The sequence below is a fragment of the Terrapene carolina genome, unplaced genomic scaffold (assembly GCF_002925995.2).
Source record: "Terrapene carolina triunguis isolate 2854851 unplaced genomic scaffold, T_m_triunguis-2.0 Scaffold33517, whole genome shotgun sequence".
NCBI classification, from domain to species: Eukaryota; Metazoa; Chordata; order Testudines; family Emydidae; genus Terrapene; species Terrapene triunguis.
This window is the reverse complement of record NW_020697868.1, coordinates 3150-30921: the sequence shown is the minus strand read 5'-3', so window position 1 is coordinate 30921 and position 27772 is coordinate 3150. Positions and strand designations below refer to the sequence as shown.

At 51.2% G+C, this 27772-nt stretch overlaps 1 protein-coding gene across 1 annotated transcript in view; it reads right to left on the bottom strand.

The window, feature by feature from the left end:
* Positions 1 to 27526, bottom strand: part of LOC113405115 (deleted in malignant brain tumors 1 protein-like) — a gene marked incomplete at its 5' end in the record, with an annotated part of 179371 nt that extends 151845 nt beyond the window's left edge. The window contains 6 exons of the mRNA XM_029914206.1: positions 772 to 1083; positions 10878 to 11199; positions 15020 to 15039; positions 19648 to 19977; positions 25132 to 25461; positions 27137 to 27526. Coding sequence (XP_029770066.1) covers positions 772 to 1083; positions 10878 to 11199; positions 15020 to 15039; positions 19648 to 19977; positions 25132 to 25461; positions 27137 to 27526 — 1704 coding nt within the window. The remainder of the gene's footprint in view (positions 1 to 771; positions 1084 to 10877; positions 11200 to 15019; positions 15040 to 19647; positions 19978 to 25131; positions 25462 to 27136) is intronic.
* Between the last annotated feature and the right edge of the window lie 246 nt (positions 27527 to 27772).

The following is a 27772-nucleotide window of genomic DNA, read 5'->3' as shown; positions in this document are numbered from 1 at the left end:
ATTGGCCATGGAACCATTTCTTTCCAACCCTTCTCCTTGCTACCCCTCAAATTTCTACACTCTGTGAAATCACTTGTCGTTGGTGTGACTATGAAGGGATCTAGAGCTGTGTGCTGATTGGGGCTGAGATGGGAGGTGGAGCTGGTCACCTTGGGACCCTGTTCCTTTGGGAGCAGCAGATCTGTGACTGCTGTGAATGCCCAGCAAGGAAGGGACTGAGTGGTACAGGGAGACACTCGGAGGGCTGAGGGGTGAAGTGTGCCTATTGCCAACCTGGAAAGAGGTCAACCCCTCTCCAAGGCCTAGAGGGCACGGCTTGTGTGGCCTCTGGCCAAGGGAGTCGGGGAGCTGCCCCCCATCGGGCAAACACAAGGCTTGCACATGCTAGGGGCCCATGGCACTGCACTGGGGCATTAGGGCCAGCACAACTACAGAGAGCGCCCCCTACTGACACACCTCTACCTGAAGCAAAGGCCCCCTAGCACCACACTAGGGCACTGGGGCTGGCACTGAAATCAAGAAGAGAGCTTGAGCGTCCCCTACTGAGCCCTCACACCGCTCCCTGCAGCACAGGCCCATAGAACTGCACAGGGGAATTAGGGTCAGCACAGACTGAGAGGAGAGCGCTCCCTACTGGAATTGCCATACTGCTCCCTGAAGCACAGACCCCCAAGCACCATGCTGCGGTCAGCTCTGGCTGTGAGGGGACAAGGCCCGCTAATGAGTTTCCTACCCTCCTTCCTACAAGGCAGGGTGGTAGATGAAGGTTACCTGAGCACACAACACCGGCATCTTCTCCATTGGTACAGTTATTCTTTCCCCAAGGCCAAGCCCTGCAATCGGAGAGGGCAACTTCTGTCCCTGTGCAGTTGATGTCAGCCAGCCAGATACGGTCAGATCCTTGCCCAAATCGAGCCCCTCCTGGGGCTGATAACGCCGTCCCACAGCCCAGCTGCCTACACACGACTCCGGCATCCTGGAAGTCCCAGTTGTCATCACACACGGTTCCCCACTTCTGGTTGTGAAGCACCTCGACCCTCCCAGCGCAGTGACTCGGGCCGTTCACCAGGTGGAGCTGAGCCACTTCTGAGATGCCAGCGTCTGCAAACAGCCAAGGGAATAAACATTCAGGGAGGTTCCTGTGCGTCCGATCTCTAGTGATGCTGTGGAAAAAACGGTTACCTACCTCTCGTAACTGTTCTTCTTCAATATGTGTTGCTCATGTCCATTCCAATAGATGTGCACACACTACGTGCACGATTGTTGGAAGGTTTTTTTCCCTAGCGGTACCTGTCGGGTGGGCTGTGGAGACCCCTGGTGTGGTGCTTTCATGACAGTGTATATCGGTCACTGCCGACCCGCCACCTGCTCAGTTCCTTCTTGCCGGAATATTCCGACAGAGGGAAGACAGGTGGGATTCGGAATAGACATGAGCAACACATCTCACAGAGCAATAGTTACGAGAGGTAGGTAACCGTTTTTGTTCTTCAAGTGATTGCTCATGTGCATTCCAATAGGTGACTCCCAAATAGTTTCCCTGGGGGAGGGGTCAGAGTTCACCTGGTTGAGGAAGGCAGGACTGCCCTGCCAAAGGCTGCATCGTCCCTTGCCTTTTGGGTAATGGCGTAGTCTGACGTGAAGGTGTGGATAGAGGACCACGTTGCTGCCTTGCATATATCCTGGGTAGGGACCTGCGCCAGGAATGCTGCGGACAACGCCTGTGCTCTTGTGGAGTGCACCGTAAGCGAAGGGGCTGGAATTTTAGCCAGGTCGTAGCAAGTCCCGATACAGGACATGATACATGATGAAATGCGCTGGGACGAGATCGGAAGCCCCTTCATCCTTTCTGCGATTGCAATAAAGAGCTGTGGTGATTTACGAAATGGCTTTGTGTGGCCAATGTACAATGCTAGGGAACGCCTGACATCCAAGGAATGGAACATGTGTTCTCTGTTACTGGCATGTGGCTTAGGGAAGAACACAGGTAAAAATATGTCCTGGTTCATATCAAACTGGGAGACTACCTTTGGCAGAAACGCGGGGTGAGGTCGTAGCTGCACCTTGTCTTTATTTAAGACCGTATAGGACGGCTCGGAAGTCAGCGTTCTGAGCTGGGATACCCTTCTGGCCGAGGTTATGGCCATCAGAAAGGCCACCTTCCAGGAAAGGCAGGACAGAGGGCAGGTCGCCATGGGCTCGAAAGGGGTTCCCATGAGCATGGACAGGACCAGGTTGAGGTCTATGTGGGGAAAGCCTCCACCTCTGGGAAATCGAGTGTGTGATGTCTGGCCTGAAGGATCATTCTTGACTGCGAAATGAGCAGCTCAGGTGATCAGCTAGCTCGTTTTGTGCACCCGGAAGGTGCGACGCCTCTAGGTGTATTGAGTGAGCCATGCAGAAGTCCCACAGCTCAAGGGCTTCCTAGCTCAGGGGAGAGGAACAAGCACTACCCTGTTTGTTTATATAGAACATCGCGGCACCACCGACACACATGCGCCCTGAAGGTGAGCCTGGAATGCTTGGCATGCCAGACGAACCGCCCTCAGCTCCCTTACACTGATGTGCAGCGATAGTTCTGTGTGGGACCATAGGCTTTGGGTTCTGATATTGCCCAGGTGCGCTCCCCAACCGAGCGCTGAGGGGTCCGTGACTAGCGATAGCGTAGGATGGGGTTGGGCAAAGGGTACGCCTGCTGCAACCACCAGTGGAGAGACTCAAGAATGCGAGTGGGGAGGGTAACTATCTGGTCCAGTGGGTCCCTGCCAAGCCTGTGTACCCTCGCCAAACACGCCTGGGGGGGGCGAAGGCGTAACCTGATGTGCTGGACCACGTATGTGCAGGCCGCCATATCCCCCAACAGTTTCATGCAATTTCTGGCCGTGGTTGTGGGGAATTGGCGAAGGTTTTCAATAATGTCCATGAGGTGCTTAGAAGCGCAGCTCGGGCAGGAACGTCCTGGCCTGTGTGGAGTCCAAGAGAGCTCGTATGAATTCTATTCTCTGCGTCAGGGCTAGGGTGGATTTGGGAAGGTGGCCCGAGCCAGTGACACATGCTCTGCAGCCTGTGCTTTTGACACGGCCTTGATGAGCCAGTTGTCCAGGTACGGAAATACTTGCACCTGATGTTTGCGGAGGAAGGCTGCAACGACCGCCACACACTTTGTGAATACCCGGGGGCCGCCAAGAGCCCAAAAGGGAGCACCCTGAACTGGTAGTGCTGGCCACTGACCACAAAATGAAGAAAATGTCTGTGGGCCGGATAATGGAGATATGAAAGTACTCATCTTTCAAGTCTAAGGTGGCATACTAGTCCCCTGGATCCAGGGAAGGAATGATGGAGACCAGAGAGACCATGTGAAACTTCACTTTCCTCATGAATGTGTTGACGTCTCGCAGATCCAGGATAGGCCAGAGCCCACCCTTGGCCTTGGGGATGAGGAAATATCGGGAGTAGAACCCCTTGCCCCTGAACTCCTGAGGAACCTCCTCCATTGCCCATAGAGCGAGAAGCGATTGCACCTCCTGCAAGCGGAGTTGTTTGTGAGAAGGGTCCCTGAAGAGGAACGGGGAAAGGGGGTGGGAGGGCAGGAGGGAACAGAATTGCATAGAATATCCCATCCATACCATTCTCAGGACCCAGTGATCTGACGTGATCTTGGACCAAGCACGGAAGAAGCGGGAGAATGGATTCACAAAGGGAGGGTAAGGATCCAAGTTTGATACTGATGCTCCGTCCTCGGGCACATCTTCAAAAGTTTGGCTTTGGGCCTGGGGGCTGTTTGGCAGAACCCCGGCCTTGGCCTGAGGAGGACTGTGGCGGGCGCCTCCTGTTATTCCTGCCCCGTCTCCTGGACGAGTCTTGCCTGAGAGGCCCAGAATAGAAATGAGATGGGGACTGAGGCTTAAATGGCTTTCCTTGGGGTGCAGGGTGTGGATCCCCAAAGGCTTTAAAGTCACCTTTGAGTCCTTAAGGTTGTGCAGGCGAGAATCCGTATTTTGTGCAAACAGGCCTGCACGGTCAAAGAGGAGGTCCTGGATCGTGTTCCGGACTTCAGTTGGTATCCCCGACACCTGCAGTCACGTTCTGCGCCTCATTGTAATGGCGGTGGCCATAGTCCAAGCTGCCGAGTCTGCCGCTTCTAACACAGCCTGGAGGGAGGTTCTCAAGACTACTTTGCCCTCCTCGAGGAGCGCGTTAAACTCCTTGCATGAGTCTGCCAGGAGCAACTCCTGTAATTTTGCTAACGAGCTCCAGGAATTGAAAGCGGCTGAGTACCGCTTGCTGGTTGGCCACTCGAAGCTGGAGGCCCCCTGTCGAGTAGACCTTTCGGCCAAAAAATCCAGCTTCTTAGTGTTCCATGACTTTGGGGTGGGACCTGGCTGCACCTATGATTTGCCACATCGACCACCAGAGTCCCTGGTTGGAAGTGGGTGAAAAGGTGTTCATACCCTTTCTGTGGCAAAAAATAGCTTCTATCCACCCCTATAGTGGTGGGTGGTATTGAGGCTGGAGTCTGCCACAGCACCCTAGGAGGATGTCCACCTTCGGATCCAACTCCTCCGTGACCTCCTCTGCCTGGAGATTCAGGTTTAGGGACACCCTTCTAATAATGTCCTGGTGTCCCCTGGTGTCCATCGCCAAAGGGTGATGGTGGAGCCCGCCACTGCCTCGTCCAGTGAGGAGGAGGCCCGTGGGACTGGGTCTTTTTGCCCTACTGGTTCTCTGGAGGCTGGGTTGGGTGCCTCTGTCCACGCCTCCCCCTGACTGGACGTGGCTGCTGTACAACTAGTGGCACTGGTTCGGGCGCTGTGCCTGAGCATGATGGCCCAGAGTCCCTGTCTCATGCGGGGACCTCAGGAGACCTGGGGGTGTGGCGAGCCACCGATGTTTCCGGGGGGGGTGTAGGGAGGTGGGCACCCCACTCCTGCCTGAAGGGGATAAAGCAGCCCTGGAGAGGGCTGCATCGCAGAAAGCTGGGCTGATTGGGAAAGCAGCCACAGCTGTGGTCAGCTTAATCAGGGCCCAGCTGGCCCTTATAAGAGGGCTGGGGCCAGAAGCAGAAGAGAGACACACTCTATCTAGGGTGAAGCAGCACTGGGGAAGGGTAGAGGGAGCTGGGGAGCTCCATCCTAGCAAAGTCCCAAGCTGCAGGACAAGCTAGGGACACACCAAAAGGTACTGGGGCTGCAGGGGGCAGCCCAGATAAAGGCAGAGGCAGCAGGTCTAACCCCCCTTGCCAATGATGACTGGTTTACAGACTGCAGTCTGCCCCAGAGAGCAGGGGCTAGATGATGACTGGCAGTAGCCACTGAGTCAAGGTGGGGACAGGGGTTTGGGGGTTCCCCTGGAAGGGGAGACCCAGAGTGAGGGGGCACTGCGGTGGGCAGAACCCCTGGGCAAAGGGCACCGGGGTTCGGGAGGCCAGCGGCAGGCGACACCTCAGTCAGCAGAGGGCGCTCCGGAGCTGGAAAAGAGCTAATTCCCTGGACAACCAGCAGGAGACGCCACACCGGTGAGACAGAAGACTCAGCGTCTGACTCAGACGAGTACTCTGTGCCTGACCACAGAAGGGCGGCGCCCGACAGTGCCGGGGAGCAGTACTGGGGTGATGGTGAGCTGTGCGGTAACATCATGGGCTTGCCGTAATGGTGAACCAGGGCGGAGCCACCACCAGTACCACAAAGTGTGCCGGACGCATATGCAGTGCTGACGTAGATGCTGTAGCCGGTGCTGTCGTCGGTGCCACTTACGTTGCCTGAGCTTGCGGTGCCGGAGCTCACACCTGCGAGGCCGGGGACTACGCCATCATGGCAGTTAGGTCCCGCGTTGCCTCGTAGGTGTCCGGCGTTGAGGGGAGGTTGACCTCTTCCTCCAAATCCTCCTGAGTCGGGGAATCCACCAGCACCGGATTCGATGGGCTTCCAGTTGGGACCAGAGTCAACAGTGCCGGGAATTGATATCCAGACCGTGAGTGTCCTCCTGCATGACTCACCCCACTGGAATCCTCTTGTGGCTTCTTGATGGGGGAACGACCCCTGTCCGCCTTCTCTTTCTTATGCAGCGCCAGGGACTGTGAGCGGTGCCACCTGGTAGCACTGGCCTTAGAAACAGGTGCTGGTGCTCCTTGGAGGAGTCCTTTCCTGGTGCTGGGATATCCCGCACCGAGGCGGGGTCACTACGCACCAATGATGCCGGTGCCATTTCCGGTGCTGGCTGGGGGCGGAGGCTCGACTCTATCAGGAGGAGCTTTCAATGATAGTCCCGCTCTCTCTTAATCCTGGGTCTGAAGCTCCTGCAAATTGGGCCCTTCTCTATCTGATACTGTCTCTTAGGCACTTGAGACAAGAAGCGTGTGAATCGCATGTGGGCATAGGTTTTCGCACACTTCTCGTATGCCTTAAACTCCTGTGACCGAGGCATGCCCAGGTGCCTGGGGAAACTGGGGTGGGGAGAAAGCCCCTCAAAGTAAGCCCAACCTACTAGAAACTACTATATAACAAACTATTAGCTATCTACAACTAAGAAAAGGAAACCACTACGAAGGCACTTGCGAGTGCAAGAGATTGAGCTGCTCCAACGACCGTCACTGGCATTAAGAAGGAACTGAGCAGGCAGCGGGTCATCAGGGACCTATATACACCTCCATGAAGGCGCCACTCCACAGCCGACCCCACGGGTACCGCTAGGGAAAAGCCTTCCGACGATCATGCACGCGGCGCGCACACACCTATTGAAATGCACATTAGCAATCATTCAAAGAAGGACATAGTGCCTCCCACTGACATGTCTGAATAGCCTCTGCAACAGCCTGTTAGGGGTTCACTTCCTGTCAATTAATCACAGTTAACTCAAAAAAATAATAATGAATAAAAAAATTAATCACGATTAATCGCAGTTTTAATCGCACTGTTAAACAATAGAATATCAATTGAAATTTATTAAATATTTTGGATGTTTTTCTATATTTTCAAATATATTGATTTTAGTTATGACACAGAATACAATGTGTACAGTTCTCACTTTACATTATTACAAATAAAGTTGTTTTATCCGGCATGATGAGGGAATGGAGGGTGCTGGTAAATGAAAAATGCTGGTAAATGAAGAGGGAGGGGGGTTGGGTGTGGGAGGGAGTACGGGGCTGGGGGTTGGGGCAGGGAGTTTGGGTGCAGGATGGGGCTCAGGATAGGCAGTTGTGGCGCGGTATCGGGTGCAGGGTGCCGGATCCAGGGCCACCTCAGGCAACTCCCTGGAAGCAGCAAGTCATCCCAGCTGATCCTAGGTGGAGGCACGGCAGGCGCGCTGGTGCACTCCCTCCGCACGCAGCTCCCAGTGGCCGTGGTTCCCAGCCAATGGGAGCTGTGCAGCTGGCATGGGGGGCGGGAAGAATACAGAGCCACCTGACGCGTCTCCGCTTAGGAGTAGCCAGAACCCGGGACAGGTCGCTGCTTACGGCGAACCATCCAAGGTGAGAGGCCCATGAATCTTACAACCCGCACCCGCTCCCACGTACCAAGACCCCTCCCACACCCAAAGTCCTTCCCAGAGCCCACGCAAACCCCCTTCTGTGCCCCAGCACCCTGCCAGCCTCGCGCCAACCGGACTATAAACCGGAATTTCAATGAAGATCCGAAATGCCAATTTATAGAGCTTTCCTGTTGGCAAAGTGTTGGAAAAAACAGTTTTTACTATATTTTGGATTACAAATATTTGCACTGTAAAAATGGTAAAAGCAATAGTATTTTGCAATTCATCTCATACAAGTACTGTAGTGCAATCTCTTTATTGTGAAAGTGCAACTTACAAATGTTGATTTTTTTTGTTACATAACTGCACTCAAAAAAACCAACAATGGAAAACTTAGAGCCTACACATCCTCTCAGTCTTACTTCTCGTTTAGCTAATCGCTCAAACAAACAAGTTTATTTACATTTACGGGAGATAATGCTGCCTGCTTCTTATTTGCAATGTCACCCAAAAGTGAGAAGAGGCATTCCATAGCATTTTTGAAGGTGGCACTGCAAGGTATTTACGTGCCTGATATGCTAAACATTCACATGCCCCTACATGCTTTGGCCACCATTCCAGATGACATGCTACCATGCTGATGATGCTCGCTAAAAAAGCAATCTGTTAATTTAATTTGTGACTGAAATCCTTGGGAGAGAAATCTGTATCTCCTACTATGTATTTTATATGCATTTTGCATATCTTTCATATTACAGTAGTCTCGGTTGATGACTCAGCACATGTTGTTCATTTTAAGAATAATTTCACTGCAAATTTCACAAAACGCAAAGAAGGTACTTGTGACTCTCTGTACCTCGGGGAATCACCCAGCACCCCCATGTTCATCCATATAAAATGATTGTGTAGTATCCAATACAAAGTTTGTCATGTCGGCTGTCTTCGGAAGGCTCATAATACACTGAGCTTTGTTGTTATAGTGATTTTATAGTAATTGTTGTTGCAGTAATGTTACAGGTTATAATTTCACATATATAGTTATGAGGTTGAAAATGTATCCAAATGGTTTAAAATAAGCCCAGGCAAAAACTCTCTAAGAGCAGAAGGGCAGTTCACACCTCATCAAGGTATGTATGGGACAAACCCAGCCCAGCCTCACAGGAACAAAGAACACTGGCCTCGGCAGCAACAATAGGATCTGTTGGACTCTCGAGTGAGTTACCCCCCTTCCCTTGGTCAGTTTGGGACTGCAGTGAGGTAATGCTCACCTGACCCTGAAGAGGGTGGGGCAAAGCCAAGAGGAAGAAAGAACATGATAAAAGGGAGAAATGTTTGCCATGCTCTTCCTCTCTCTTCCACCTACATCTACAGACACCACATCAAGCGACTGAAGCGCTGATTAAAGGGGAGAGCCTGGCTGAAGAGCAAACAGCTAGCTGGTGGTAAGAAGCATCTCAGTTTCAAAGGGCATTAAAAGTGTTAAGATCAGCTTAGAATGTGTTTTGCTTTTATTTCATTTGACAAAATCCGACTTGCTATGCTTTGACTTATAACCACTTAAAATCTATCTTCATAGTTAATAACTCAGTTTGTTTGTTCTACCTGAAGCAGTGTGTTTGGTTTGAAGCATGTCAGATACTCCCCTTGGGAGTTTATTTAGATAAACTTGCAGCATCCAGCAGGGATTACTAGGGTTTCTAGGGTTCTGTCTGGGACCGGCGATATTGGCCGGTTGCACGATCCAAGGAGCAACTTACATGTCAGAGGCTGTGTGTGAACAGCCCAGGAGTGGGGGTTCTCACAGCAGAGCAGGGTAAGGCTGGCTCCCAGAGTCAGGGATTGGAGTGACTTAGCAGATCAGCAGTCCAGATAACACCAGAGGGGAACATTACAGTACCAATATGAGATTTCTAAAGCTAGCTACAGCACTCGACCCAAGGTTTAAGAATCTGAAGTTCCTTCGAAAATCTGAGAGGGATGAGGTGTGGAGCATACTTTCAGAAGTCTTAAAAGAGCAACACTCCAATGCGGAAACTACAGAACCTGAACCACCAAATAAGAAAATCAACCTTCTGCTGGTGGCATCTGACTCGGATGATGAAAATGAACATTTGTCGGTCTGCACTGTTTTGGATCGTTATTGGGCAGAACCCATCATCAGCATGGACGCATGTTCTCTGGAATTATAGTCAAACCATGAAGGGACATATGAATTTTTATCACATCTGGCACATAAATATTTTGCTACATCAGCTAAAACAGTGCCATGTGAATGCCTGTTCTCACTTTCAGGTAACATTGTTTACCTTTGCAGGGGATAATGCTGCTTGCATCTTGTTTACAGACTTGTCTGTCTGAGCAACTGGATGAACAAGCTGTAGGACTGAGTGGATTTGTAGGATCTAAAATTTTACATTGTTTTATCTTTGATTGCAGTTATTATTTGTAAATCATTCAACATTTCTAACTTTCCTGATAAAGAGATTGCACTACAGTAATTGTAGCAGGTGAACTGAAAATACTATTTCTTTTGTTTCTTTTTTACAGTGCAAATATTTCTAATGTACAGTTTGAATTCTGTGTTGTAATTGAAATAAATATATTTGAAAATGTAGAAAACATCCCAAAAAATGAAATAAATGGTATTCTATTATTGTGTAAAGGCACAATAAATTATGCGATTAATCGTGATTAATTTTTTATCTCACAATTAATCTCGATTAACTTTTTAATAACCTCATAGCCCTCCTCCTCACAACTACTATGCAGCCACCTGTAGCATGGAACAGGGTAGATGAGAGACAGGGCACAGAAACTCATAAGCTGTGTAGGAGAGGAAGTGAGGAAGAACCCTGCCTCCAGTCACAACAGTGGGGCATAATACAAGTTTATGGGTAATTAGCTGAGATGTAAATCACCCGGAGTGACATAGATAGGAACCCCACACTTCATAAAGGGATCCCTGAGTGGCTGCAGGATCCATTCAACCCCAAATCCCAGAAATGGGATGTATGGTTACCGCCACCCCATTGTGCTGTAGTGGGGTAGGGGGATCATAGCGAACACCGACGAGGAGGGTCTCTCACAGAGGAACATGTACTGCTCCCTGCAGCACAGGCCCGAAGTGGTGTCCTGGGGCACAGGGGCCAGCACTGACTTTAAGGGGAGAGTGCCCCCTGCTGAACCCCCATCCCACTCCCTGCAGCATAGGCACATAGAACTGTGCAGGGAAAATGGGGTCAGCACTGACACCATGGGAAGAGCGACACTTAGTGTGACCCTGAAACAGCTCCCTACAGTACAGGCCCTTAGCATCATGTTGGGGCACTGGGGTCAGCACTGACTCAGACAGGAGAGCTGGGTCTATGCTGGAAGTTTCACAGCCCGATCCCCACACTACGCACAGTGACATGATGGATGCAAGTTACCTGAGCACACAACACCGGCATCTTCTCCGTGGGTACAGTTATTGTGTCCCCAAGGCCGAGCCCTGCAATCGGAGAGGGCAACTTCTGTCCCTGTGCAGTTGACGTCATCCAGCAATATACGGTCAGATCCTGGCCCAAATCGAGCTCCTCGTGGGGCTGATAACGCCGTCCCACAGCTCAGCTGCCTGCATACAACTCCAGCATCCTGTAAGTCCCAGCTGTCATCACATACGGTTCCCCACTTCTGGTTGTAAAGCACCTCAACCCTCCCAGCGCAGCGACTTGGGCCGTTCACCAGTTGGATCTGAGCCACTTCTGAGATGACAGCATCTGCAAACACCCAAGGAAAGAAACACTGAGGGAGGTTCCTGTGCAACTGATCTCTCGTGTCGCTGGGGAACGTAGCGCTTGTGTCTAGTCTCTGCACAGAGCAACTGCCTGTCAGTGTCTCCCCACCACTGACCAGGCTAATCACTTGGGCAAAGTTGAAGTTTGTCCACTGCCCCCCCACGGCCAGCTGTCACCTAGCTAGGCTGTCACCTAATTAGGCAGACTGGACGGCAGGCTGCCCCACTGCTCCGACTAGAGCATTTAAAAAGATCACCCCCTGCACTGCTGGCAGGAACCTCCTGGGGAGCAGATTTACACCCTCACTCCTGGCACTGGTATTTGCTCCAGAGCGATACTGTGCAGTGCTCTTGGGCAGACGCTGGCAGAAGCATCTTGGTGATTGGGAGTTGAACATAATCACCCATGTCATTAGTGATTGCCTGAGCCTGACATCAGCATCGAATTCCATAGCTCCCTGAAAACGTCACCCAGAGTCCATACCCCCTAGAACTGCCTGTGCAGAGGCAATGCACACTTCCTGCAAGCAGATCGGCCCCCTCCTGAAGCAAACACCTGTCCCTGTGGGTCTTCCTGACTTGCCATGACTGACTTGGCAACATCGTTTTGTGGCAGCCATTGCTGCACTCTTCTCTAGTGCTGCCAGCCCAGTACCAGTCTCAGATGAATGATGGCAGAGCTGGGCTGACAGCTGTGTCCTCACAGAGGGGCAGCAACTCTGGGATAGAGATACTGGTGTGCTGATGGATTTTCAGAAGCCCTAACTTGTATCTGCCCATTTAGAACCTGGGATGCAGATCTTGGACTAGGCTTAATGGGCCCTTGACTGGACTGGCCAGAGGAATTGCTGCAATGGAGAAATTTGGCTTAGCCTGATCTTTTCAGTGTACCTGTGGGGCAGCAATACAGACAGTCCCACGTGGTGGAGGAGAGCCCCGTTAGAAGACTAGATCTTGAGGATGCACAGTCAGATGGCTGAACAAGCTAGAGCAAGGGTGGGAAAATTACGGCCCGCGGGCTGGATCTGGCTTGTCAGGGCTTTGGATCTGGCCCATGGGATTGCCACCCCTGTGGCACCACTGGCCCTGCACCACTCTCAGAAGCGCCCGGCACCACGTTCCTGCGGCCCCTGGGGGCGGGGTGGGGGACAGATGGCTCAGCGCACTGCCCTCGCCTGTAGGCACCGCCTCCCACAGGTCCCATTGACCAGAAACGGGGAATCGTGGCCAATGGGAGCATCGGAGGAGGTACACAAAGCCGAGGGCAGCGCACGGAGCCCTCTGCCCTCCCCCAAGGGCTGCAGGGACGTGATGCCGTCTACTTCTGGGAGCAGTGCGACGCGGCACAGAGCCAGGGCAAGCAGGGAGCCTGCCCTGGCCCTGGTGCATACCGCTGATGCCCCGGAGCCACTCCAGGTAAGCAGCCCCCAGCCCGCACCCCGAACCCCTATCTCACCCTGCCTGCACCCCAACCCCTTGCCGCACCTCACATGCCTCCTGCACACCAACCTCCTGCCCTAAACCACCTGCCACATCCTACACCCCTCCTGCACTCTGATCCCTTGCCCTAAGCCCTGTCGCACCCCGCACCCTTCCTGCACCCCAACCCTCTGCTCTAAGCCCCCTCCCGCACTTTACACCCCCTCCTATACCCCAACCCCCTTCCCTGAGCCACCAAGATGTGGCCCTCGGCCAAAAAGTTTGCCCACACCTGAGGTAGAGGTAAGCAAGTTTGGAATGAGTTCTCCCCTGACAGCTAGTGATGAGCTGGGGAGGGGAAAAGGCTTCAGGACCAGACTGTGTTTACAAGAACACACTCACTCTGCCTAGGTATCCAGCAAACAGCTGTGTTGGCTGATGCGGGGTTAGAAATCAATCGAGCTCATCACCGGTCACCGACAGTATCAGGAGGCGTGAGCTGGAGCAACATCATGCATCAACTACGAGGAAGGGACTGGGAGACTTTTTCCATTGGACCATATGAACTGGAACCATAAACTCACTGAACATTAAATCTCACCAAATGAAGGTAAATCCATCCTCATCATCGTATCCACTCATTAAACTCCACACCTGAACATAGCCATTATATGAACAACATACCCTCATATCTCGATGTCTGTACTTTGACCCGTTAACCTTTTACCCCCAATTGGGGATATTGCAGATTATGTATTCCTTACGCCACCTGATCCTAAACTGAACTTCGCACCCCTTGATAATCTGTATGTTATTCCTTGATAACCAGAAACTTCTACGCTTAAACTTAAACCTGTGTTGTCTGATGCTGGGTTACAAATTACTGTAGTACTTGAATGCAGGGGCAGAGAAACTTAATAATACTGGGGGATTTCAATTATCCCCATATTGACTGGGAACATTTCACTTCAGGACGAAATGCAGAGATAAAATTTCTCGATACTTTAAAGGACTGCTTCATGGAGCAGCTGGTACGGGAACCCACAAGGGGAGAGGCAACTCTAGATTTAGTCCTGAGTGGAGCGCAGGAGCTGGTCCAAGAGGTAACTAGAACAGGACCGCTTGGAAATAGTGACCATAATACAATAGCATTCTGCATCCCTGTGGTGGGAAGAACATCTCAGCAGCCCAACACTGTGGCATTTAATTTCAAAAGGGGGAACTATGCAAAAATGAGGGGGTTAGTTAAACACAAGTTAAAAGGTACAGTGACTAAAGTGAAATCCCTGCAAGCTGCATGGACACTTTTTTAAGAGACCATAATAGAGGCCCAACTTAAATGTATATCCCAAAATAAGAAACACAGTAAAAGAACTAAAAAAGAGCCACCGTGGCTTAACAATGTAAAAGAAGCAGTGAGAGATAAAAAGACTTCCTTTAAAAAGTGAGGCAAATAGAAAGGAGCATAAACACTGCCAAATTAAGTGCAAGAATGTAATAAGAAAAGCCAAAGAAGAGTTTGAAGAACGGCTAGCCAAAAACTCCAAAGGTAATAACAAAATGTTTTTTAAGCACATCAGAAGCAGGAAGCCTGCTAAACAACCAGTGGGGCCTCTTGATGATCGAGATACAAAAGGAGCGCTTAAAGACAAAAAAGTCATTGCGGAGAAACTAAATGGATTCTTTGCTTCAGTCTTCACGGCTGAGGATGTTGGGGAGATTCCCAAACCTGAGCCGGCTTTTGTAGGTGACAAATCTGAGGAACTGTCCATTCCAATTCCCACCTGCCTCCCCTCTGTCGGATTATTCCAGCAAGAAGGAACTGAGCAGGTGGCAGGTCGGAAGTGACTGATATACACTGTCATGAAGGCACAATTCCAGGGGTCTCCACAGCCGACACGACAGGTACCTCTAGGGGAAAAAAACTTCCAACGATCGTGCACACAGCATGGGCACACCTATTGGAATGGACATGAGCAACACATCTCGAAGAACAACAGTTACGAGAGGTAGGTAACCGTTTTTCTTCTTCGAGTGATTGATCATGTGCATTCCAATATGTGACTCCCAAGCACTTTCCCTGGAGGAGGGGTCAGAGGTCACCTGGTTGAGGAATGCAGGACTGTCCTGCCAAAGGCTACATCATCCCTTGCCTGTTGGGTAATGGTGTAGTGTGATGTGAAGGTGTGGACAGAGGACCACGTTGCTGCCTTGCATATTTCCTTGATAGGGACCTGTGCCAGGAATGCTGCGGACGATGTCTGCGCTCTCATAGAGTGCACCGTAAGCGAAGGGGCTGGAATTTTAGCCAGATCATAGCAAGTCCTGATACAGGACATGATCCATGATGAAATGCGCTGGGACGAGATCGGAAGCCCCTTCATCCTTTCTGCGATTGCAATAAAGAGCTGTGGTGACTTACGAAATGGCTTTGTGCGCTCAGTATAGAATGCTAGGGCACGCCTGATGTCCAGAGAACGGAACATGGGCTCTCTGTTACTGAGATGTGGCTTAGGAAAGAACACAGGTAAAAATATGTCCTGGTTCACATGAAACTGGGAGACTACCTTTGGCAGAAACGCGGGGTGAGGGCGTAGCTGCACCTTGTCTTTATAAAAGACCATATTATAGTGGGGCTCGGAAGTCAGTGCTCTGAGCTTGGCTACCCTTCTGGCCAACATTATGGCCACCAGAAAGGCCACCTTCCAGGAAAAGTAGGACAGAGAGCAGGTTGCTATGGGCTTGAAAGGGGGCCCCATGAGCATGGACAGGACCAGGTTGAGGTCCCACTGGGGAATGGGCCATTGTACCTGGGGATAAACTCTGTTCAAGGCCTTGAGAAACCAGCCCACCATGGGATTGCCGAAGACTGACCTACCCGCTGCCCCCGGTTGGAAGGCCGAAATGGCAGCCAGGTGTACCCTGAGAGATGATATTGCCAACCACTGCTGCTTGAGGTATAACAGGTAGTCCAAAACAAGGCGAATTGGTGCTAGCTGCAGTTCGGTGCCCCTCTCCAGAGACCAGTTGGAAAAGCACTTCCACTTTGCCAGGTACGTGGCATGAGTAGAGAGTTTCCCACTTCCCAGCAGGACCTCACTCACTGGTTCCAAACACTGAAGCTCAAGAGGGTTCAGCCATGGAATTTCCGCGCCATGAGGTGGAGAAACTCCAGGTTGGGGTGTTGTAGGTGGCTGTGGTCCTGTGTGATAAGGCTCAGGCACACAGGAAGGGCTACTGGTCTTTCCACTGAGAGGTTCATCAGCATGGTGAACCAGTGCTGGCGGGGCCACGCTGGCGCTATGAGGATAATTGAAGCTCTGTCCCAGCAAGTCTTAAGGAGGACTCTGTGTACAGCAGGTGACTTGTTCATGAAAGGTGAAAGGCGTCTGTGATGCAGCCTGGGCTGCGGTTCAGGAAAGAGCAGAATCGCTGGCACTTCCTTTTGCTCTGCATCATGTAGAGGTCTATGAAAAATTGAGTGTGCGATGTCTGCCCTGAGGTGACTGTGAAACGAGCGGCTGAGGCGATCGGCTAGCTCGTTTTGTACTCCTGGAAGATGCGATGCCTCTAGGTGTGTCGAGTGGGCCATGCAGAAGTCCCACAGCTCAAGGGCTTCCTAGCTCAGGGGAGAGGAACAAGCACTACCCTGTTTGTTTATATAGAACATCGCTGCACCACCGACACACATGCGAGAGGTAGATAACCGTTTTTCTTCTTCAGGTGATTGCTCATGTGCATTCCAATAGGTGACTCCCAAGTAGTTTCCCTGGGGGAGGGGTCAGAGTTCACCTGGTTGAGAAAATAGCGGGAGTAGAACCACTTGCCCCTGAACTTCTGAGGAACCTCCTCTATTGCCACTAGAGCGAAGAGTGATTGCACCTCCTGCAAGAGGAGTTGTTCGTGAAAAGGGTCCCTGACGAGAAACGGGGAAAGGGGGCGGGGGGGGGGGGAGGGAACAGAATTGGATAGAATATCCCATCCGTACCGTGCTCAGGACCCAGAGATCTGAAGTGATCTGGGACTATGCACGGTAGAAGCGGGAGAATCTATTCACAAAGGGAGGGTAAGGATCCAAATTCAATACTGATGCTCCATCCTCGGGCGCATCTTCAAAAGTTTGGCTTCGGGCCTAGGGGCTGTTTGGCCAAACCCTGGCATTGGCTGAGGAGGACTGTGGCGGGCACCTCCTGACCCGTCTCCTGCATGAGTCTTGCCTCGGAGGCCCAGGGTAGAAGTGAGACGGGGCTGAGGCTTAAATGGCTTTCTTTGAGGTGCAGGGGTATGGATCCCCAAAGACTTTAAAGTCTCCTGCGAGTCCTGAAGGCTGTGCAGGCAAGAGTCTGTATTTTGGGCAAACAGGCCTGCACGGTCAAAGGGGAGGTCCTGGATGGTGTTCTGGACCTCAGGTGGTATCCCCGACACCTGGAGCCACACGCTGCGCCTCCTTGTAATGGTGGTGGCCATAGTCAAAGCCGCTGAGTCTGCCATGTCTAACTTGGCCTGGAGGGATGTTCTCGAGACCACTCTGCCCTCCTCGAGGAGCGCGCTAAACTTCTTGCACGAGTCTGCCACGAGCAACTTGTCCCGGCTCCTCCTAGGTGGAGGCGCGGCAGGCAGCTTGGTGCACTATATCCGCCCGCATGTGCCACCCCCGCAGCTCCCATTGGCCATGGTTGCCAGCCAATGGGAGCTGTGCAGCCGGCATGGAGGGGGGGCAAAATGCAGAGCCACCTGGCACACCTCTGCTTAGGAGTAGCCAGAGCCCAGGACAGGTCGCCAAGGTGAGCGGCCATGGATCTTACATATTGCACCCCATTCTGCATGCTAAGACGCCTCCCAAAGCCCGTGCTCCACACCCCCTCCTGCACCCCAGCACCCTGCCGGCACCATGCCAACCGGACTATAAACAGGCATTTCAATTAAGATCAGAAACACCGATTTATAGAGCTTTCCTGTTGGTGAATTGATGGAAAAACAGTTTTTACTGTGTTTTGCTTTCATTTGACAAAATACGACTCGTTATGTTTTGATTTATAATCACTTAAAATCTATCTTCATAGTTAATAACTCAGTTTGTTTGTTCAATCTGAAGCACTGTGTTTGCTTTGAAGCGTGTCAGAGACTCCCCTTGGTATAACAAGCCTGGTACATATCAATTTCTTTGTTAAATTGATGAACTCATATAAGCTTGCAGCGTCCAGCGTGCATAACTGGAGACTGCAAGAAGGAGGTTCCTCGGGTTGTGTCTGGGACCGGCAATATTGGCTAGTGTCATTTGGTTGCACAATCCAAGGAGCAGCTTACATGTCAGAGGCTGTGTGTGAAGAGCCCAGGGGTAGGGATTCTCACAGCAGAGCAGGGAAAGGCTGGCTCCCACAGTCAAGGATTGGAGTGACCTAGCAGATCACCAGTCCAGATAACAACAGAGGGGAACATCACAGAACCAATGTGAGATTTCTAAAGCTAGTTACAGCACTCGACCCAAGGTTTAAGTATCTGAAGTGCCTTTCAAAATCTGATAGGGACAAGGTGTGGAGCATGCTTTCAGAAGTCTTAAGAGAGCAACACTCCAATATGGAAACTACAGAACCTGAACCAACAAAAAAGAAAATCAACCTTCTGCTGGTGGCAGCTGACTCATATGATGAAAAAGAACATTTGTCGGTCTGCACTGCTTTGGATCGTTAGTGAGCAGAAGCCATCATCAGCATGGACGCATGTTCTCTGGAATGGTGGTCGAAGCATAAAGGGACATATGAATTTTTATCGCATCTGGCACATAAATATTTTGCTACACCAGCTACAACAGTGCCATGTGAGTGCCTGTTCTCATTTTCAGGTAACATTGTAAACAAGAAGCAAGCAGCATTATCTCCTGCAAAGGTAAAGAAATTTCTCTGTCTGAGCGATTGGCTGAATGAGATGTAGGACTGAGTGGACTTGTAGGATCTAAAATTTTACATTGTTTTATTTTTGATTACGGTTATTATTTGTAAATGATTCTAAATTTTTAAGTTCAACTTTCCTGATAAAGAGATTGCACTACAGTACTTGTATGAGGTGAACTGAAAATAATATTTGTTTTGTTTCTTTTTTACAGTGCAAATATGCGTAATCAAATATAAATATAAAGTGAGCACTGTACACTTTGTATTCTTTGTTGTAATTGAAATCAATATATTTGAAAATGTAGAAAACATCTCAAAAAATTGAAATAAATAGTATTCTATTATTCTGTAAAGGTGTGATTAATTGTATAATTAATAATGATAAAATTAATTTTTTTATCTCACAATTAATCACAATTATCTTTTTAATAACTTGACAGCCCTACTCCCCACCACTACCATGCAGCCACCCTGTGGGGTGGAACAGAGTAGATGAGAGACAGGGCGCAGAAACTCATAAGCTGTGTAGGAGAGGAAGTGAGGAAGAACCCTGTCTCAAGCCACACTGTGGGGGATGTTACAAGTTTATGGGTAATTAGCTGAGATGTAAGTCACCCGGAGTGACATAGATAGGAACCCCACACTTCATAAAGGGATCCTTGAATGGCTGCAGGATCCATTCAACCCCAAATCACACAAATGGGATCTACGGTTACCCAGCGCCCCATTGTGCTGTAGCCGGGAGGGTCTCTTACAGAGGCACACGTATTGCTCCCTGCAGCACAGACCCTAAGTGGTGTGCTGGGGCACTGGTCCAGCACTGACTTAGAGGGGACAGCCCCCCCTACTGATCACCCATCCCACTCCCTGGAGCACAGGCATGTAGAACTGTGTGGGGCAATGGGGTCAGCACTGACACAATGGGAAGAGAGACAATTACTGTGAACCCAAAATGGCTCCTTACAGTACAGACCCTTAGCACCATGCTGGGGCACTGGGGTCAGCGCAGACTCAGACAGGAGAGCTGGGTCTGTGCTTAAAGCTTTATGGCCCGATCAATGCACCACCCAAAGTGACGTCATGGATGCAAGTTACCTGAGCACACTACACTGGCATCTTCTCCGTGGGTACAGTTATTCTCTCCCCAAGCCTCAACCCTGCAATCGGAGAGGGCAACTTCTTTCCCTGTGCAGTTGACGTCATCTAGCCAGATACCATCTGACCCTCGCCCAAATCGAGCCCCTCCTGGAGCTGATAACGCCGTCCCACAGCCCAGCTGCCTGCATACGACTCCGGCATCCTGTAAGTCCCAGTTGTCATCGCACACGGTTCCCCATTGATGGTTGTGAAGCACCTCGACCCTCCCAGCGCAGTGACTCGGGCTGTTCACCAGTTGGAGCGGAGCCACTTCTGAGATGCCAGCGTCTGCAAACACCCAAGGGAATAAACACTCAGGGAGTTTCCTGTGCAAATGATCTCTCTTGTCACTGGGGAACGTAACACCTCCTGCTGACGGATCTGACCGGTCTCTGCACACAGCCACTGCCTGTCAAAGGCTCCCCGCCACTGACCAGGCTAATCAGGTGGCCAATGTTGAAGTTTGTCCACTCCCCTCCCAGCCAGCTCTCCCCTAGTTAGGCCGTCACCTGATTAGGCAGGCTCGACTGCAGTCTGACTTACTGCTCCCACTAGAGCACTTAAAAAGATCACCCCCCACACTGCTGGCAGGAACCTCCTTGGGAACAGATTTACAGCCTCACTCCTGGCTCTGGTATTCGCTCCAGTGCAACAGTGTGCAGTGCTGCAGGGCAAACGCTGTCATTAGCATCTTGGTGACTGGGAGCTGAACACAGTTACCGGTGTCATTTGTGGTTGCCTTAGCCTAACATCAGCATCGAATTTACATGTGTTGGCTCCACAGCTCCCTGAAAACATCACCCAGAGTCCATCCCCCTTAGAACTGCCTGGAGCGGAGGGACGCCTGGCAGGAACCTGCTGCACACCAGGCTGACAATGGTTCCGACTAGTGCAGAGGCAATGCACACTTCCTACAAGCAGATCGGCCCCCTCCTGAAGCAAACACCTGTCCCTGTGGGTCTTCCTGACTTGCCACGACTGACTTAGCAACATCGTTTTGAGGCAGCTATAATTGCACTCCTCTCTAGTGCTGCCAGTGCAGTACCAGTCTCAGATGAATGATGACATAGCTGGGCTGACAGCTGGGTCCTCACAGAAAGCCAGCCCTCTGGGATACAGAGACTGGTGTGCTGATGGATATTCAGAAGCCCTAACTTGTATCTGCCGATTTACTACCTGGGACACAGATCCTGGATTAAGTTTAATGGACACCTACTGGACTGGCCAGAGGGACTGCTGCAATGCAGAAATGTGGCTTTGCCTGATCTTCTCAGTGTGCCTGTGGGGCAGCAATACAGACAGTCACAAGTGGTGGAGCAGAGCCCTGTTAGAAGACTGGACCTTGAGGATGCACAGTCAGATGGCTGAACAAGCTAGAGGTCAGCAAGGTGGGAATGAGCTCTCCCCTGACAGCTAGTGATGAGCTGGGGAGGGGGAAAGGCTTCAGGACCAGAGGGTATTTTCAAGAACACACCCACTCTGACTAGGTGTCCAGCAGACAGAGCTATGTTGGCTGGTTCTGGGTTACAATCCACTGAAGTACTTGAATACAGGGGTAGTGAAATGTTGTTGCCCTGATTGTCTGAGTAAAGGGCAGCAGAACTGTGCTTAGCCTGCCCGGACTGAGGGCGTCACCCACAACTGAACTGAACTCACTAACCAGGGGGCTCAGACACCAGACACCTATCAAGAATGAGAGGGGGTAGAGATGGGTGTTCCTTCTTAGGGGTGTGGGCTCTGTGTAAGAGGTCTAGGCATGGTTTAATCTGCCCCTCACCACTCTTCAAAGATCAAGTTAATGAATGCTCCATTGGCAGTCTTTTCGGTTTAAGTCAGTGGTCCACAACCTTTCAGTGTGGCGGCCAGCAGACGACTAGCCGCCGAAATTCTGCCGAGGAGCGCGGGCGCCAGATAAGCAGCCGCCAAAATGCCGCCGAGAAGCGGCAACGACAAGGAATGTTGTCGCCAAAATGCCACCAAGAAGCAGCGGCATTTCGGTGGCGATGCTTCTTGACATTGCTGCTTCTCGGTGGCATTTCAGTGGCTGCTTCTCGAGCGGCCGCGCTCCTCGGCGGCGGGGCGCTCCCTTGTCAGTAGGCAGGCGCACATAGATGCCCCGGCATGCGCCTTGGCAGCCGCAGGCACCGCATTGGGGACCACTGGTTTAAGTGATCACTAGAGCTGAAATCACCTGCTGTGAGACAGTGTTTCTGTCCAGCCTGCTTCAGCACTGAGGTTTTTGCACTAAGAGCTGACAGTCACTTAGGGCTGGGAGGAGGTTCAAGAGAGCAACGTGCAGAGGTCACAGTAGAGCGGCCGGGGACAGCAGAAGGTGAGGGCGAGCAGAGTGGTGAGTAGCTTGCAGGGCAGCTGCCACCAGAGCAAGCACCCGGACAGCAGAGCGAACCAGGCGCTCTCCTCCCTGCCCTCAAGGTGGGAACTGAACTCACACATGTGCACCTCTGAACTCTGGGTCTTTACTAACCAAGGACAACCACTGTGAGTGGGGTGCAGTGGAGGGAGCAGGGAGGGGCACCATACACAAACTTCTAGTTGCTGGACTCAAGAACCTGAGGCAAAAGACACAGACCAACATACTCTGGGGTAGGTGTTTTGCTCATGGTTTTATGTTTACAAAATCCTGTTTGTGGCATTTTCCCAAGTTAATGTCAGGGGCTTCCCTCCTTTCATTAAACATTTCAGAGTGGGAGCCGTGTTAGTCTGTATCAGCAAAAACAATGAGGAGTCCTTGTGGCATCTTAGAGAGTAACAAATTTATTTGAGCATAAACTTTCGTGGGCTAAAATCCACTTCATCAGATGCATGGAGTGAAAAATACATTAGGCAGTATATATATTACAGCACATGAAAAGATGGGAGTTGCCTGATCAAGTGGGGGGTCAGTGCTAACGAGGCCAATTCAATCAAGGTGGAAGTGGCCAATTCCCAACAGTTGAGAAGAAGGTGTGAGTATCAACAGAGAGAAAATTACTTTTTCTAGTGACCCAGCCACTCCCAGTTTTTATTCAGGCCTAATTTGTTGGTGTCCAGTTTGCAAATTAATTCCAGTTCTGCAGTTTCTCGTTGAAGTGTTTTTGAAGTTTTTTGTTGAAGAATGGCCACTTTTAAGTCTGTTATTGAGTGTCCAGGGAGATTGAAGTGCTCTCCTACTGGTCTTTGAATGTTACAATTCTTGATATATGATTTGTGTCCATTTATTCTTTTGCGTAGAGACTGTAGAGTTTGGATAATGTACATGGCAGAGGGGCATTGCTTGGAATGGGCGACGTCCACCCTGATTGAATTGGTCTCGTTAGCACTACAAAAAGTAATTTCCCCTCTGTTGATATTCACAACTTCTTGTTAACTGTTGGTAACTGGCCACTTCCACCTGGATTGAATTGGCCTCGTTACCAATAACCCCCGATTTGGTAAGGCAACTCCCATCTTTTCATGTGCTGTAATATATATACTGCCTACTGTATTTTTCACTGAATGCATCTGATGAACTGGGTTTTAGCCCACGAAAGCTTATGCCCAAATAAATGTCTTAGTCTCTAAGGTGCCACAAGGACTCCTCGTTGTTTTTCTCTTTATTAAAATGTTTCTTTTCTGCACTGAGACCGTGTGCTTGCAAGAGGGGAAGTTTTGCCTCGTAGCAGCACGCAGGGGATGGTGTGTAATTGTCCGTGGTAACTGGGTGGGTGCTCAAGCTGGATCTGTGTTATATTGCTGGAAAGAAACCCCTAGATATTGAATCTGGCCCTGCTCGCTTCCGACGCCACTGGCAGAAGGGTTACATAGATATTGACTTGTGACGTACACAAAAGAAGAAGACTCACCCCACTGACATGGAGCCACTCTGGGGTAGGACACGGCAGCTGAGAAACAGGACAGTTAAATATGTAGGCTGTGTAGAACAGGAAGTGAGGAAGAATTGAACCTCATGTGTCCAGCCCTTGGGAAAGTTACAAGTTCAGGACTAATTCAGTGAAATACAAATACGCCAGAACACAGTCAATAGGAACCGGATTCTTCAGAAATAGGCCCTGGATTTTTAGGTTGAGTGAGCAGCTGCAGGCTCCATTGACACCAAATACAACCAGTGGAACCTGCAGTTACCCGGGTCCCCATTGTGCCGCAGAGGAGTCTGGCCCAGAGATAAATAGACGCCAACTGGCAGAGGGCACAGGGATCCCTAGAGTTATACAGGGATCCCCTGGGTGAGATATATGCACAATACCTCACCAGAGGTGGTATGTGAGTTCTCTAACAAGAGCCAGCAGACTGCTGGTCGACCTAATAGGAGCAAAATATTTGTATGGGATATAGCTGAAGAGAGATATAAAATGTAGAATACGACACTCCAGAAGTGTTGAAGTGAAGCTTGTCACCTGCGCCATGGCAATCCCTTCGACTGAGCCAATCAGCACATAGAACAATGCACAGCTGTGGAGACAGGCTATATTCACTGTCTGGGCCCAGTGGGGGCCTGAGAATTTACAAAGACAAAGGTCCCTGAGCACAAGTCTCCAAAGAGAGACCACTTCTGGGAAGAGACAATGGTCTGTACATACAAAGAAAGAGGAGAGGGGACAAGAGCTCCCTTTCACCCAGGAGGCGACTGACAGCGTTTATCTCAGGAACAAGTGACACAGCCAAGCCTGGAGTAAGACCCTGGAAGGACTGTGGCATGAGCGTTGCTCTACCAGACAGAAAAGTATCTCGTTCAATGAATCTAGGCTCTAACCAGTGTGATATGATTTTATTGGCCATGGAACCATTTCTTTCCAACCCTTCTCCTTGCTACCCCTCAAATCTCTACACTCTGTGAAATCACTTGTCGTTGGTGTGACTATGAAGGGATCTAGAGCTGTGTGCTGATTGGGGCTGAGATGGGAGGTGGAGCTGGTCACCTTGGGACCCTGTTCCTTTGGGAGCAACATATCTGTGACTGCTGTGAATGCACAGTGAGACAGGGACTGGGTGGTATAGGAAGACGCTCGAAGGGCTGAGGGGTGAAGTGTGCCTATTGCCAACCTGGAAAGAGGTCACCCCCCTCTCCAAGGCCTAGAGGGCACGGCTTGTGTGGTCTCTGGCCGCGGGAGTCAGGGAGCTGCCCCCCGCGGGCACAGACAAGGCTTCCACATGCTAGGGGCCCAGGGCACTGCACGGGGGCATAAGGGCCAGCAAAACTACAAACAGAGCGCGCCCCCTACTGACACCCCTCTACTGCAGCACAGGCCCATAGAACCGCACAGGGGAATTAGGGTCAACACAGACTGAGAGGAGAGTGCTCCCTACTGGAACCGTCATATTGCTCCCTGAAGCAGAGACCCCAAGCATCATGCTGGGGTCAGCACTGGCTGTGAGGGGACAAGGCCCGCTAATGAGTTTCCCACCCTCCTCCCTACAACAGGCAGGGTGGTAGATGAAGGTTACCTGAGCACACAACACCGGCATCTTCTCCGTGGTTACAGTTATTCTCTCCCCAAGGCCAAGCCCTGCAATCGGAGAGGGCAACTTCTGTCCCTCTGCAGTTGACGTCAGCCAGCCAGATACGGTCAGATCCTCGCCCAAATCGAGCCCCTCCTGGGGCTGATAACGCCGTCCCACAGCCCAGCTGTCTGCACACGACTCTGGCATCCTGTAAGTCCCAGCTGTCATCACACACGGTTCCCCAGAGCTGGTTGTGAAGCACCTCGACCCTCCCAGCGCAGCGACTCGGGCCGTTCACCAGTTCGATCTGAGCCACTTCTGAGATGCCAGCGTCTGCAAACACCCAAGGGAAAAAACATTCAAGGAGGATACTGTGCGATCGATCACTAGTGATGCTGTGGAAAAAACGATTACCTACCTCTCGTAACTGTTCTTCTTCGAGATGTGTTGCTCATGTCCTTTCCAATAGGTGTGCACACACTGCTTATACGGTTGTTGGAAGTTTTTTTCCCCTAGCGGTACCTGTCGGGTGGGCCGTGGAGACCCCTGGATTGGGGCCTTCATGTCAGTGTATATCGGTCACTGCCGACCCGCCACCTGCTCAGTTCCTTCTTGCCAGAATATTCTGACAGAGGGGAGGCAGGTGGGATTTGGAATGGACATGAGCAACACATCTCATAGAACAATAGTTACGAGAGGTAGATAACCGTTTTTCTTCTTCAGGTGATTGCTCATGTGCATTCCAATAGGTGACTCCCAAGTAGTTTCCCTGGGGGAGGGGTCAGAGTTCACCTGGTTGAGGAATGCAGGACTGCCCTGCCAAAGGCTGCATCGTCCCTTGCCTATTGGATAATGGCGTAGCGTGACATGAAGGTGTGGATAGAGGACCATGTTACTGGCTTGCATATTTCCTGGATAGGTACCTGCGCCAGGAATGCTGCGGACAAAGCCTGCGCTCTTGTGGAGTGCACCGTAAGCGAAGGGGCTGGAATTTTAGCCAGGTCGTAGCAAGTCCTGATACAGGACGTGATCCATGATGAAATGCGCTGGGACGAGATCAGAAGCCCCTTCATCCTTTCTACGATTGCAATAAAGAGCTGTGGTGACTTATGAAATGGCTTTGTATGCTCCATGTAGAATGCTAGGGCACGCCTGACGTCCAAGGAATGGAACATGTGCTCTCTGTTACTGGCATGTGGCTTAGGGAAGAACACAGGTAAAAATATGTCCTGGTCCATATAAAACTTGGAGACTACCTTTGGCAGAAATGCAGGGTGAGGGAGTAGCTGCACCTTCTCTTTATTTAAGACCATATAGGAGGGATCGGAAGTCAGCACTCTGAGCTGCGATACCCTTCTGGCCGAGGTTATGGCCACCAGAAAGGCCACCTTCCAGGAAAGGCAGGACAGAGGGCAGGTCGCCATGGGCTCGAAAGGGGTTCCCATGAGCGTGGACAGGACCAGGTTGAGGTCCATGTGGGGAAAGCCTCCACCTCTGGAAAATCGAGTGTGTGATGTCTGGCCTGAAGGACCATTCCTGACCGTGAAACGAGAAGCTGAGGCGATCAGCTAGCTCTTTTTGTGCTCCCGGAAGGTGCGACGCCTCTAGGTGTACCGAGTGAGCCATGCAAAAGTCCCACAGCTCAAGGGCTTCCTAGCTCAGGGGAGAGGAACAAGCACTACCCTGTTTGTTTATATAGAACATCGCGGCACCACCGACACTCATGCGCCCTGAAGGTGAGCCTGGAATGCTTGGCATGCCAGACGAACCGCCCTCAGCTCCCTTACACTGATGTGCAGCGATAGTTCTGTGTGGGACCATAGATCTTGGCTTCTGATATTGCCCAGGTGCGCTCCCCAACCGAGCGCTGAGGGGTCCGTGACTAGCTATAGCGTAGGATGGGGTTTGGCAAAGGGTACTCCTGCTGCAACCACCAGTGGAGAGACTCAAGAATGCGAGTGGGGAGGGTAACTATCCGGTCCAGTGGGTCCCTGCCCAGCCTGTGTACCCTCGCCAAACACGCCTGGAGGGGGCAAAGGCGTAACCTGGTGTGCTGGACCACGTATGTGCAGGCCGCCATATGCCCCAACAGTTTCATGCAATTTCTGGCCGTGGTTGTGGGGAATCAGCGAAGGTTTTTGATAATGTCCATGAGGTGCTTGGAAGCGCAGCTCGGGCAGGAACGTCCTGGCCTGTGTGGAGTCCACGAGAGCTCCTATGAATTCTATTCTCTGCGTCAGGGCTAGGGTGGATTTGGGCACATTCAGTATGAGGCCCAGCCGGTGGAAGGTGGCCCGTGCCAGTGACACATGCTCTGCAGCCTGTGCTTGCGACACGGCCTTGATGAGCCAGTTGTCCAGGTACGGAAATACTTGCACCTGATGTTTGCGGAGGAAGGCTGCAACGACCGCCACACACTTTGTGAATACCCGGGGGCCGCCAAGAGCCCAAACGGGAGCACCCTGAACTGGTAGTGCTGGCCGCTGACCACAAAATGAAGAAAATGTCTGTGGGCCGGATAATGGAGATATGAAAGTACTCATCTTTCAAGTCTAGGGTGGCATACCAGTCCCCTGGATCCAGGGAAGGAATGATGGAGACCAGAGAGACCATGAGAAACTTCACTTTCCTCATGAATGTGTTG